Source organism: Rhinopithecus bieti, unplaced genomic scaffold, assembly GCF_001698545.2.
Source record: "Rhinopithecus bieti isolate Rb0 unplaced genomic scaffold, ASM169854v2 scaffold_15776, whole genome shotgun sequence".
In the NCBI taxonomy this organism is placed as follows: Eukaryota; Metazoa; Chordata; class Mammalia; order Primates; family Cercopithecidae; genus Rhinopithecus; species Rhinopithecus bieti.
Window position 1 is genome coordinate 1,461,867 of NW_016808836.1, and position 14,639 is coordinate 1,476,505.

The following is a 14,639-nucleotide window of genomic DNA, read 5'->3' on the forward strand; positions in this document are numbered from 1 at the left end:
CCGTCTCTTTCAGTCTTCTTTGATTTGTATAAAGCAGATTTTGTGTCCCTTTGGTGCACATGTTGCAGGAGATTGCAAGTGATAATTTGTAGTCACATCATAGACACCACATCCTGATCAGATAAGATGTTGCACTTTACTCTGAGCCTGTTTTTATAATTGTAATGCCTTCAGAGATTTCTTACAGGGTTAGTGTTTTTGGTATGCAGGAAGTAGTTGTGAGTGGAACTAGTTGCCAAGGATGGCCCCTTATGACTATGGTCACAATAACCACAGCTTGTGGAGTCCTCTCCTTCTGATTAGGACTGTTTGACTCATATTGATCAATGTAAAGCCATAGAAGTGACACTGTCTGCCATTCAAAGGTAGGTCCTATGATGCCGTACACCTTCTCCATGAGCCTTTTGGAAGGCTTTCTTTGGTGGAAGCCAGTCACCGTTTATTAAGTCCCAGAACCATGAGACTCTCATGATTTAAGGAAATCAATGTCATGAATGGGAAGGTGAGGTAGTGAAGGAGATAGCTCACCAGCTTCTAGGTGTTCACCCAGTCCTGGTGTTGAGTTGGACATGAGTGAAGCATCCCCTGAAATCCCAGCCTTAAAGATCTCTCAGAAAACGTAACTCCCGTCACATGATCTACCACTCACTTAAGTTCAGTAAACCTGTAAAGCTGGGAAAGATAAAAATAAATGATTGCTTTTAGCCAATATGTGTTGTGAGGTTTGCTGTGTTGCAATTTATCACTGGAAAAGCAGCAAATAAGGGTCTGCTCACTGTGTCAATGTACATGACTTGTGTCTATTCCAATAATAATCGATATGGTCTCTGATCTCAAATCATGACCATTTATTTCCAAAGAGAAACCCCTGGATTCTCCCCACATAAAGTGAAACAATCTTCAAATATTTGAAAATAAGAATAATTGGGATTCTTTAAAGGAAATCACTGGGCTCCAGTGATTCTCTAAACTATGACTTGGGTTGAAAACTTCACATGCAAAACTTGTCATCTTTTTTTTTTTTCAGTTCCTTCGTAGCAGCCCACACAAAGCCAGGCACAGTGTTCATACACAGTAAGCATCCTGAGAACAATGGAAAAAATTAAGAAATTTCACATAATTTTCCTCAAGTTACAGATTTCCCCCAAAGCCACCACGTACACCTGTGTGGCTGTAAACAGCTACCTAACATGTAAGTGCCATGAGTCATTTGATATTGGGTAAGTATTTTAGTTCAGACTGTCTGACGTCAACTATGTGCTATAGAAGGATGCTGTTTCTAATGTCTTCTCAGACATTCCAGGGACCTTGTCACTCACTCCCTTGGTCACAGGAAGGTTTATCCCCTTTGATTTCCTGATGCCTCCCGTAGAATCCCCTGGCCCCCCTTGGGGATGATCACTTCCTCTTTCCCCCTCTTAAAGCAAGAATCAAATCATGTGAGTTTTCGTGCTGTTTTAATGACCAAGTGGAGGGGAAATTGTGAGGAGGAATTATTCTGTTAGCAGGCTCTGGGAATCCCATGGTCAGGTAGAAAGAGGGATTCTTCAACAAGAGGGATTGTTGTTGAAGGATTCTTATTGAACAATCCTTCAACAAGAGGGATTCTTCACATGAGGGAGTGTGATCATCTCCCTCAATTGCAGACACACACTGAGGTCAGGGAGATATCTCTGGACACTTGCATCATCTTCACAAATGATGGCGGGATTCGATGGACGAAGCCATAAATGCGTATGCCATTGACCTTTATCTACAAGAGGAAAAATGCATCAGAAAGACAGCATGCCACCAAACAAGTTTTTAGCCTCCTCTCCACTCTGCCTTAGGACCAATAACATTCCCCAAGAAAACCCCTAGTTATACAAGTTAACATATTAGATACACTTCTGTTTACAGGTGACATTTTGTGCCTATTTAAGACAGTAGCTGATTTTATTTCTAATGTTCCCACTCATTCTCTAGTGAAGTTCTATACTCTGTGTCACAAAGTCTCTGCTTACTCGTGCTCCCTTCTAACCTAGAAGATACCCATTGCCAGGGACTGTGTCTCAAGAACTTGAGACCCTGCATCTCACACAGCAGCTGCCACAGGGTTAGTGCTAGGCCATGTTCATTGAATGCATACTTTTCAGTTCCATGAACTGTGATTGCTTTTCACTACTGATGGCCCAGTTTCTCTTTGGAGTAACCTACATCTGAGGTATTAGTGGCAAAGAAGGAAACCCAGGATTCTTATAGAATGAAAGGAGAACGGTTCTTGTAAAACAGAATATTACCTTCAACAACTTCTAAGCATAGGAAAAGATCCCTCGCTTGAATCTGAATAAGATATGAATGTTTTGGCCTACTCGTTAGAGAAAGCCAGAAAGTAGGGATATATTCCTTATATTAAGGCTATGGAGAAAGTCGCCTTATTAGTATTAATTTTTCAGATTTAAAATGCATACATTTTTTTAGCCAGTGTTTTCATTTTTTTGTATTTATCTTCTAGTAAAAGTATGGGAGGTTGGTAATGACAAAAGGATTGATTAGAAAACTTAATACAGCGTCATTTGTGACAGCAAAATACTGGAAAGAAATTTAATGCCCCCAAAGGGCCAAGTTCAACAATTTTGGGTAAACTTTTTAATGTGATATTATGCAGTCTTTAAAATCTGAAGCAGCATCATAGATTGACAATGTCTTCAAGATATATTCTTTGGCAACAAATCAACTTAGTTCCTGAAGCGTAATGTGTAGGGCAACTTATACCAGGATTTGCTTAAAAACAAATGAAATCATAGACATATCTATATGCTTCCATAAGCAAAAATTTCCTCTGAAGGGCTAGGCACAGTGGCTTAAGCCTGTAAGCCCAGTATATTGAGAGGCCGAGTTGGGCGGATAACTTGAGATTGGGAGTTCAAGACCAGCCTGGCCAAAGTGGTAAACCCCCGTCTCCCCTAAAAATACAAAAATTAGCCAGGTGTGCTGGCACGCACCTGTAGTCCCAGCTACTAGGGAGGCTGAGGCAAGATTATTGTTTGGATCCAGGAGGTGGAGGTTGCAGTGAGCTGAGATCATGCCACTGCACTCCAACCTGGATGACAAAATGAGACTTTGTCTCAAGAAGACAAACAAACAAAAACAAACAAACGAACAAACAAACAAACAAACCCTCTTTGAACGAAAGCAGAGCTCTGATAATGTTATTCCTGTGAGTAGAATTTGGGCCCCAAAATGAGACAAAGACTTAATTTTTGACTGATTGAAACAACTTTTTTTAAACCTTTTTTTTTTTTCCCTGAAGTATATTGTATTCACTAAACTCAATGAAAATTTAAATAATGGCATAAGTAGAAATGAGCACTATGTGAAAAGACAGAGGAGATTCTCAACTTTGGGGGAAATGTCAGGTGAGCTGACCTTGACATTGGTCAGATTTGGGAAAGAGCTGAGGATGGCAGTGCAAGCAGGGGTGCTCTGTGATGAAAACCAGGGGCAGGAATAGTTATGGGAGATGGACCCCGAGGGACTGCTGAGGCCAGGTCAATGAGAGCTGCCTCCTGTTTTGGGAACCCACAAAGCCTGGGTGCTGGGAGCTCCTGGGATGCTCACCTCGTACTCATTGTAATGCACGTAGATGCACAGCTCAAATTGTTTGCCATCCTCAAAGGGCACATAGTCTGTTGTCTCCTCCAACATCCATATCCCAAACTCACGCCTGTTCATGACCACGTGATTGCCAAAGTGCACTCGGAAACGGAAGGCAATATCTGAGTCCTCATCCATGTCAGTGTAGAAATCCACCTGCAGCTGTGGGTCGTTGCTGAGGGCAAAGCATGCAGAATGTTGGGCAGGTCCCTCCCTTGTGCAGACACACACTAGACATACACACAAATCCCTTCCCCATTTACCCGGGGAAAAGGTCTCCCTGATAATACTGATGGCCAGGTCCCTGTGGGGATGCTTCAGCTCCTCGTGCCCGCAGCAGGGAGATTCTGTGCTCCTCACCCCCAGATGAAGACGGAGTCACAGCCACTGACCTGGGCCTATGACTTGTTCATTCCCTGAGAATTCTATGCCCCTTGATAAAGAGCCACAGCTCCAACCCACTGAGTGTCCTCCTTCCTTAGGCCCCGTGGCTGGTCCACATGCAGTTGCTGCAGGTCTCATGCCTGGTGCTGGAGGGACTCCAGGGACCGGCACCTGCATGGGGCCTCCATCCTGCCAGCTAGACATTTCCTCATCACCCACACATAAGGTCAAGCCCTCAGCAAATATTCTCCCTTCTTCTCCAACCCCTCTGTTGGTCCATGGAGTACTCACATAAAAGAGTCGATCGGTGTCCCTTTGATTATCACGCAGGAACCAACAGACAAAGACACAGGCAGTTTGTATGGCACCTGCCAGAGTATTGAGAGTAAGTGAGAGGTGCAGGGTCAGGTGCAGCCTCCCCTCCTGTAACATATTCCCATGGTGCAGGAGGTTAGAGATGAAAGGGAGACTCTGTGGACTCTCCCTTTTCAGCCTACCACAGTCTGGGCCCCATATTCCTGAAGATATGGTGGACCCATAGGTAAGAGTAAGGGTTCAGGAGCCAGGATGCCTGGATTCTGGTCGTCACTCTGCCTTTTACTAGCAGTGCAATCTTAGATTTGTTACTTGAACTCTTCCATCCCCGTTTTCCCTAGGACAAGGAGAATTATCAGGAATTTCTACTTTGTAGGATGTTTTCTGTAATAGGGAGTTAATACATGTAAAAGTGTTACCCTAATCCCTGTCATGTGTAGGGCCTCTTAGGAGTGACCTAGCAGAACAGGGGAGTCCTCCTGAAACACTGACCTGCCTTCATTCTCAACTCTGAAAATTAAAATAGGACTTGTAAATGTAAGAATGTAAACATTCACTCCAGTGGGAAACAACACTTGTTGAAAGAAAGAGAAATGATGAAAGAACAGGAAACCCTTGGGTGTGGGAGGCAAATGCATCGCAATCATCAAGGGAAATGGACGTCCTTCTCAGAAGGGGCACACATTGCTGATAGCACGGCCCCAGTACTTGCACAAATGAAGCCTGTGGGTCAGGGATGTAACTGGAGGGAATGATTGATTTCTACGATGACTACAAGTGGTTGAGATGATTTTTCTGTACTTTTGAGATAGGTTCTTGCTCTGTCGCCCAAGCTGACATGCAGGGGTGCAATCATGGTTCACTGAAACCTCAAACTCCTGGGCTACAGTGATCCTCACACATCTGCCCCCTCTTGAATAGCTGGGGAGAAAGGTGCCTGCCACTCTGCCAGTCGAATATTTAAAGTTTTTTAAAGAAAGGGTCTCACTCTGATGCCCAAACAGGTCTCAAACTTCTGGCCTCAAGTTATCCTCTCATCTTTGCCTCCAAAATTGGTGGGATTATAGCCATGAGTCAGCGAACTCAGCTGCTGGGTTGATTAATATCCACCGTAAGCTCCTTCTGAACTGAGACTTAACTTGTTCTTTCACAGGTGGAGAACAAGTTTAGTCTCAGTTCAGATAGATACTTTACGTGATTCAGTCTCTGAAACCATGGCCTCTAATGTCCTTTCCTAGCAAACCAGTATCTGCGCACCCTGCTGTCCCACAGTGGGAAGAACTGGATGGGCTGGGGACAGGTAAGCTGAGCCTGGAAAGCAAGAACAGTGGTCACTCTGTGCAGACCCCACCTGAGAAACCATCACCTTCATAGTCTGCATTCCTCTTCCCCACTCTTACTAGGAAGAGACATCTACTGACCCTACATTCCGCTCTCATAAGTGATCTGAAACAAGTCCTTGGTAACTCACAATCCCCAAGATCCCCACCAGTTAAGCCACCTGGGATTCACATCAGAGGTGCTGCTGTGTGGGGAGAAACATTCACGTGTGCAGAAAGCCACATGCATGATCCTACTTCAACATACAGTCACATCCCAGCACACACACACACACAGTCACACAGAGCCATGCCACTCACTGAGTCACACACACCTGCTCACTGTGCACATAACGATGCTCATGCACTGATCTGGCTGTGCTCACACACATATTCACATCATAGACAGGAAAAAAAGCCCACTCACTCCCTTACTCTCTATTCACACACGTGCTTGTCCTGGGGGGTCATCCACCTCCCACTTAAAGTCACATCATCTCAGCAGAGTTTACTCTCATCAGACATCACCTCACGCTCATAGAGGGTTACACTGGTCCAGGATCCACACCCGAAGCCCCACAAGCATCTCAGATAGCATAGCCTCAGGGTTTCTATTTCACACATCATTAACTCTGAGTAAAGCATTCACAGTAGAAATGCTCATATTTTCTTCTCAAAATCTCCCATTTCTTTCTTGGTTTCTGTGACACGAAATTTTTGAAAGCTGTGCCTTTTCAACTCACGGGTAAAGAGGACATTGTTCTCTCCTTCTGGGCGACCTTCAGAATTGAGTCCAGTCTTCTGAGTGAATCTCTGAGTTGCAGCATTTAAATGACTCACTTCAGCCTTGCCCTCTGGCTTCATTCCAGATTCCAAGCTCCTCCCAGCAAGCTTTCCTTGCAACTTGAGAAAGGCTTAGGTGTCGAGAAGAAACTCAGTCACAACCATAGCTATTTGCAGGTCTGTATCTATAATGCAGTGGAAATGACAGTGGGGGAGGTACCAGGCTGTGGGTTAGGTTACGAGGGAAATGCATAGATAAGGATGATGGAGTGACGGATAGTGGTTGGTTGTAAAGCCCAGCCTTTATGCCTCTCAAGTCTTTACTCACCTATGCAGAATATACCCAGAAGGTGTACATTTTCCCAATTTGTACAATGGCTAAAAAAAGTTGGAGATTTTGGGGAAATACATTTGCTCTAGAAGGTAATGATTCTGTCTGCTTTTAAACATTCTGGGAGAGCACTGACTCTGTGGAGAGAAGTAGATAAATTTCTTGCATGAACCTATTCCACACTAGGCTGCTTGGCTCTGCCAGGTGAGGGCCACTCTTACCTGTCACACACTTGGACTGTAGCTATACCCTCCACTTTCTCTTGGTGTTCATGTAAATAAAAGTTTCAGAGACACTGTTTCTCCTGCAGATTGTAGGAGGAAGGTGAGATTGTGGTTTTTGTTTGATTTTTCTTTCCTTTTATTTTAGGTTCAGGGGTACATATGCAGGTACACTCGCGTCATGGAATTTGTGGTACATATGATTTCTTCACCTGGGTACTAAGCGTAGTACTCAAGAGTTATTTTTTTTTGCCCCTGTCCCACCTTTCACCCTCCACTCTCAAGTAGGCCCCAGTGTGTGTTATTTCCCTCTTGGTGTCCATGAGTCTCATCGTTTAGTTCACACTGATAAGTGAGAACATGCAGTATTTGGTTTCCTGTTCCTGCATTAGTTTGCTAACAATAATGGCCTCCAGCTCCATCCATGTTCCTGCAAAAGACATAATATCATTCTTTTTTAGGACCGCATAGTATTCCATTGTGTACATGTACCACATTTTCTGTATCCAATCTGTCGTTGATTGGCATTTGGGTTCATTCCGTGTCTTTGCTGTTGTTCATAGTGTTGCAATGAACATGCATGTGCCTATGTCTTTATGGCAGAATGATTTCTATTCTTCTGGGTATACACCCAGTGATGGGATTGCTGGGTTGAACGGTAGTTCTATTGTTAGCTCTCTGAGGAATCACCACACTGCTTTCCACAATGTGTTAACTAATTTACACTGCCACCAACAATGTTTGAGTTCTCCCTTTTCTCCACAACCTTGCCAGCATCTGCTCTTTTTTGACTTTTTAATAACAACCATTCTGACTGGTGTGAGATGGTATCTCATTGTGGTTTTTTTTTTTTTTTTTTTTTTTTTTTTTTTTTTGAGACGGAGTCTCGCTCTGTCACCCAGGCTGGAGTGCTGTGGCCAGATCTCAGCTCACTGCAAGCTCCGCCTCCCGGGTTCACGCCATTCTCCTGTCTCAGCCTCCCGGGTAGCTGGGACTACAGGCGCCGCCACGTCGCCCGGCTAGTTTTTTTTTTTGTAGTTTTTAGTAGAGACGGGGTTTCACCGTGTTAGCCAGGATGGTCTCGATCTCCTGACCTCGTGATCCGCCCGTCTCGGCCTCCCAAAGTGCTGGGATTACAGGCTTGAGCCACCGCGCCCGGCCTCATTGTGGTTTTGATTTGCATTTCTCCAATGTTCAGTGACATTGAGCTTTTTTATATGCTTGTTGGCCACCTGTATGTTTACTTTTGAAAAGTGTCTCTTCTTGTCCTTTGCTCACTGTTTTTGTTTTAAAACAGGTCTCACTCAGGCTGGAGTGATGTGGCACCATCTTGGCTCACTGTAACCTCTGGCTCCTAGGCTTAGGTGATTTTTCTCAGCTCAGTCTCCTGAGTAGCTGGGACAACAGGTGCATGTCACCATGCTAGGTTAATTTTTTTCTATTTTTGGTAGAGATAAGTTTTTGCCATGTTACCCAGCCTGTTCTCAAATTCCTGGACTCCAGTGATCCACCAGCCTTGGTTGCCTGAAGTTCTGGGATTACAGGCATGAGCCACTGTGTTGAGTTCTTTACTTCTTTACCCACTTTTTTATGGGTTTGTTTGTTTCTTTCTTATAAAGTTGTTGACATTTCTTATAGATGCTCAGATATTAGACCTTCTTCAGATACATAGTTCGAAAATACTTTCCCCCATTCTTTAGGCTGTCTGTTTACTCTCTTGATAATTTCCTTCACTGTGTGAAGCTCTTTAGTTTAATTAGATTCTGTTTGTCAATTTTTGCTTTTCTCCTAACTGCCTTTGACATCTTCATCATGAAATCTTTGCTCATGCCTATGTCCTGCATGGTATTGTATTGTCTTGGTTGTCTTCCAGGGTGTTTATAGTTTTTGGGTTTTACATTTAAATCTTTAATTCATCTTTTGTATATGGTGTAAAGAAGGGGTCCAGTTTCAGTCTTCTGTATATGGCTAGCCAGTTCTCCCAGCACCATTTCTTGGATAGGGAGTCCTTTTTCCATTGCTTGTTTGGTCAGCTTTGTCAAAGATCAGATGGTTGTAGGTGTGTAGCCTTATTTCGGGCTCTCCAATCTGTTCCATTGGTCCGTGTGTCTGTTTTCATACCAATACCATGCTGTTTTGGTTACTGTAGCCTTGTAGTACATTTTGAAGTTGGGTAATTTGATGCCTCCAGTTTTGTTCTTTTTGCTTAGAATTGCCTCAGTTATTTGGCTTTTTTTTTTTTTTTTTGGTTCCATGTGAATTTTAAAATGGTATTTACTCTAATTCTGTGAAGAATGTCATTCATAGTTTGATACGAATAGCGTTGCATCTGTAAATTTCTTTGGGCACTATGGCTGTTTTAATGATATTGATTTTTCTTATCCATGAGCATGGAATGTTTTTCTATCTTTGTGTCATCTCTGGTTTCCTTGAGCAGTGTTTTGTAATTCTCATTGTAACGGTCTTTTACCTCCCTGATTAGCTGTATTTCTAGGTATTTTTTTTATGGCAAATTTGAATGGAATTGCATTCCTGATTTGTCCCTACCTGTCGCCATTGTTAGCATATAGGAGTTCTAATGATTTTTGCATATTGATTCTGTATCCTGAAGCTTTGCTAAAGTTGTTTATCAGCTTAAGGATCTTTTGGGTGAAGACTATGGAGTTTTCTAGATATAGAATCATGACATCCGCAAACAGGGATGGTTTGACCTCTCTTTGTATTTAGACACACTTTCTTCCTCTCTCTTGCGTGATTGCTCTGATCAGGCCTTCCAATATTATGTTAAACGGAAGTGAGGAGAGACGGCACTGAAGAAATTGTGGTTTGAAAATCCAAGTTTAATTTCTGCTTTATTCATCATGGAGATTTCTGTCTATTGTCTATCAAATACAAAAGACAACCAAACTAAATTCCTCTCTTACTCTGTCGTATTGGCCCCTCGCTTGCAAATATAGGTCCTAATGCACCAATGTTCAGCACCACGGACAGCGCCACAGGGGCCACAGCTTTGAGGTACTTGGGCACCAAGGACAATATTATCACCGAGTAGATTTATTCTGTGAGAGGCTTCACAAAAACTAAAAAACCTAAATACCTTCGAGAATGAAGGCTTTAGAGTCCAAGAATGACCTTCTGTGTTTTGAGCAATGCCGTATTTCCTGAGAGAAGATCAGGAATTTTGGTTGAGGAGTATGAAAATGATGTTGAGTAGGTCCCCAGAGGCAATTCAAAAATTTTTTGTCGAACATTGGCCCCTGAACTCTATGTCATCTCTTTGGATCTCAGATTTCGTCCTGCCCACCATGAGCAAAAGGTATTATCTGAGATAAAAATGAGTGTAACAAATGGCCCATGTGAGCTGAAATAAGCTGGTGAATATCAGTCAAGAAGTGGGAGTCACTGTGTGTGTTGCAAGGCCAGCATGCAGGACTCTGTAGGCTATTCAAATAAAATGGGTGTCATCCAGGGGCAAGCAGATGTGAAATCAAACTCATGTTCTGCTCAGGAAGTCATGGATTCCAGGATAGCCTTCATCCTCTCAGAGAACGAATTTTCTAATTCCCCAACAAATGAATTCCATGCTGGTGATGGGGCCTATAATCCACTATAAAAATACAGAATTGACCAGGACTGTGACAGCGATAGTGTAAGGAGGAGAGTGTACTTAATCAGTACCAGAGAGTTTCCAATGAGAGGGGAGGAAATTTCAGTTCATACTGGAAAGAAACAAGGAAGAAAGGAATGAGGAGTATAATTCACTGTGCATTGACCCCTCAGGGTATCTGGATGTTAGGTTAGAGAAGCAGTACAGAGAGAGGCATACCCATGAGTAAGGTTGGAGTTGAACGAGTTGTGGCAACGAACATGGGGAGAGAGGATGAGGATGATCAAAATGATGTCTGAGATGGGCCCAGCAGAAAAAAAGACTATTTGATGAGACCCTCTTCAATCTTCCTTGGTTGACTTTTAGGAAATATGTTGTTTATCTTCTCCTAAGTGGTTCTCTATATGCACTATAAAGTAGATAATCAAAGCTCTTGTAGTGGAAAAGGGACTGTCATTCTGCCATCTTGGTAGGAGCTCCAAGAAGGTAAGAATGGAGGATGAAGCCGGTTGCTGCAGGGAAACATTCCCAGAGAAAGTGAAAAAAGAGATCTTGTTTGTTTCCTCAGTGATATGGACCATGACTGTGGTTTATTTTCTTTCTGTACTTGTTTGTTTGAGTATTTCATTTATGTACAAAGAGCTAACATGTTTTCTTTCATTGTATGGATGCCTTGGTTATCCATTCAAGGAAGACCTCTTAGTCAAACTTAATGAAATGTATATTCTTTAAGTACTTATGGAAACACTGGGGGCACATATTGAGGTAGTATTTCCGGAACAGGCTATGCTGGTTTGAGCAGATGCGACAAGAGTGAGAACCCAGGCTGAATTTCATAAGTGGCTCTAGCAGAGCTGCTGGTGACCCCTCTTGCTTCTCAGAGTGCTATGAGGCAAAAGATGCCATTTATTATCTTTGGCCCCTCTAAAATATTTGTGTTCACTGCGTTTTCCTTTATCTGTTTCTGTCTTCTGTGATTGATTTGTATAGGGCAAAAATGTATCCCTTTAGTGCACATGTTGAGAGAAAGTGCACTTGATAGTTTATAGTCACCTCACGGACACCTGAGAGTAATTGGATAAGATTCTGGACTTCAATCTGAGCCTGCTCCTGTAATTGTATTGCTCTCAGTGGTTCCTTACAGGGTTAGTTTTTGGTATGTGGGAAGCATGTAAGCCCATATACACACTTACACATATAAGCATGGAACTGAGTGGAAACAGTTGCCAAGGCTGACCCCTCAGGATCTACAAGTCAAAACAACAACAGCTTGTGGATTCCTCTTTGATTTAGGCTGCCTGCATGACTCAACTTGATCAATATAATGTCATAGAAGTGATACGGTCTGCCTTTCAAAGCTAGATCCTATAATGCTCTGTACCTTCTCCTTGAGCCTTTTGGAAGGCTTTAGTTGATGGAAACCAATCACCATCCATTAAGTCCAAGAACCATGAGACTCTCATGATTTGAGGAAATTCAGGGCACTAATGGAGAGTTTAGAAAAAGAAGGAGATAACCAGCCAGCCCCCAGGTGTTTACCCAGCCCTAGTGTTGAGTCAGACATGAGTGAAGCATCCCCTGGAATCCCAGCCTACAGATCCTTCAGAAAACGTGACTCCCACCACGTGATCTACCACCCACATGAGTCCAGTAAACCTGCAAAGCTGGGAGAGATCAGAATAAATAGTTGCTTTCAGCCAACATGTGTTGGGAGGTTTGCTGTGCTGCAATGCCTAAATTTAACAGCAGCAAAACAGTCTACTCACTGTGCCTGTGTGTATGAATTGTGTCTGTTCCAACAATTAACTACATATTTTCTCATCTGAAAACCATGACCACTTGTTTCCAAAGAAAAATCCCAGAACTGTGTCCACATAAATTGGAAAAATATTTCAAGTATTTGGAAACAAGAACAATCAGGTTCATTGAAATAAATCATTAAACTTTTGTGATTCTCTAACTGTTGCTTGGAGTGAAATTTTTTTGTGGGAAATTTGCCTTTTTTTTTTTGGAGAGAGTCTCACTCTGTCACCCAGGCTGGAGTGCAGTGGCATGAACTCGACTCACTGCAACCTCTGCCTGCTGGGTTCAAGTGATTCTCATGCCTCACCCTTCCAACTAGCTGGAATTACAGGTGCGTGCCACCATGCCCAGCAAATTTTTGTATTATTAGTACAGATGGCACAGCCATGATGGGCAGGCTGGTCTCACACTCCTCACTTCAAGTCATCTGCCCACTGCGGCCTATGAAAGTGATGGAATTACAGGCATAAGCCACCACACCTGGCCAGGAATTTTTCATCTGTTTCTAAAGTTCCGTCATGGCAGTCTGCACAGAGTGAGGCACAGCGTTCATATACAGTAAACATCCTTGGAACAATGGATAGAATTAAGATATTCCACCTGATTGTCCTAATGTTACAGTTTCTCCTTGAAACAACCAGTTATACCTGTGTGGCTGTAGACAGCTACCCAACATTTGCAGTGAGTCATCTGAGATTGGTTAAGGATTTTAGTTGAGTGCTTGACGTCAACTATGTGCTATAGAAGATGCTGTTTTTAATTTCTCAGACATTCCAGGGACCGTGTCATTCACTCCTTGTGTCATAGGAAGGCTTTTACTCTTCAATGTCTTAATGCTTCACATGTAATCCTTCAGCCCCTCTAGGGATGACTACCAAATCCTGGAAAGTTTGGTGAACTTTTAATGACCAAGTGTATAGGAAGGATTGAAGAGGGATTATTCTGTTAACAGGCTCTTGGAATCCCATGGTCATGTAGAAAGAGGGATTCTTCAACAACAAGGATTGTGGTCATCTCTTTCAACTGCAGATAGACATTGAGGTCATGGAGACTTCTTCACATCCAGAGCATATTCACAGATGCTGGCAGGAGTCGATGGGCAAATATGTAACAGTGTTGGCCATTTACCATTATGTACAAGAGGAAAAAATGCATCAGAAAGAGAGTACACCACCAAACAAACTTTCAGCCTCCTGTCCACTCTGTCCTAGTACTACAACTTCCCCTGAGAAAACTCCTAGTTAGACAACTGAATCCAGTAGACAAGCTTCTGTTGAGGCTCTACCACTCCATGTCATAAGGTCCCTGTTTGCTCAGCCTCCCCTCTAGCCTAGAAGATTTCCGTGGCAAGGGACTGTGCCCATGAAGTTGAATCCCTGCATCTTTCACACGGCCACTCACAGGGTTAGTGCTCGACAATGTTCATTGAATGCATTCATTTCAGCTCCATGAACCATGACTGCCATTCACTGCTGAGGAATAGCCCAAATTTGGGCTAATGGTGGCAAAGAATGAAACCCAAGCATTCTTACAAAGGTAAAACAGGACAGGTATTATAAAACACAGGACATTATCTTCAACAACTTCTAAGCATATGAAAAGATCCATTACTTAAATCTGAATACAATGTGAATGTTTTGGCCTACTCATTAGAGAATGCCAGAAAGTATGGATATATTCTTTATACTGAGGCTATAGAGAAAGTCACCTTGTAAGTGTTAATGTGTCAAATTTAAAATGCACACATCTTTGAACCAGTTTGTTCATTTCCTTGTAATTGTCTTCCAATATAAGTATTGAGATGTTTGTAATGACAAAAAGATTGATTAGAAATCTTAATAGAGCATCATTTGTAAGAGAAAATGTTGGTAACAACCGAAATGCCAATCAAACAGTCATGTTCAATAATTTTGAGTAACTCGGCCGGGCGCGGTGGCTCAAGCCTGTAATGCCAGCACTTTGGGAGGCCGAGACGGGCAGATCACGAGGTCAGGAGATCGAGACCATCCTGGCTAACACGGTGAAACCCCGTCTCTACTAAAAAAATAAACAAAAAACTAGCCGGGCGAGGTGGCAGGCGCCTGCAGTCCCAGCTACTCGGGAGGCTGAGGCAGGAGAATGGCGTGAACCCGGGAGGCGGAGCTTGCAGTGAGCTGAGATCCGGCCACTGCACTCCAGCCTGGGCGACAGAGCAAGACTCCATCTCAAAAGAAAAAGAAAAAAAAAAAAATTGAGTAACT

At 43.0% G+C, this 14,639-nt stretch overlaps 1 protein-coding gene across 1 annotated transcript in view; it reads right to left on the reverse strand.

Moving 5' to 3' along the window:
* Positions 1 to 1,501: 1,501 nt before the first annotated feature.
* LOC108538996 (galactoside-binding soluble lectin 13) overlaps positions 1,502 to 14,639 on the reverse strand; it is a 17,558-nt gene continuing 4,420 nt past the window's right edge. The window contains exons 3-5 of the mRNA XM_017887356.1: positions 4,312 to 4,388; positions 3,601 to 3,811; positions 1,502 to 1,753 (exon numbers count right to left, since the gene is read on the reverse strand). Of these exons, the coding sequence (XP_017742845.1) occupies positions 1,637 to 1,753; positions 3,601 to 3,811; positions 4,312 to 4,388 (405 nt within the window). The 3' untranslated portion in view covers positions 1,502 to 1,636. The remainder of the gene's footprint in view (positions 1,754 to 3,600; positions 3,812 to 4,311; positions 4,389 to 14,639) is intronic.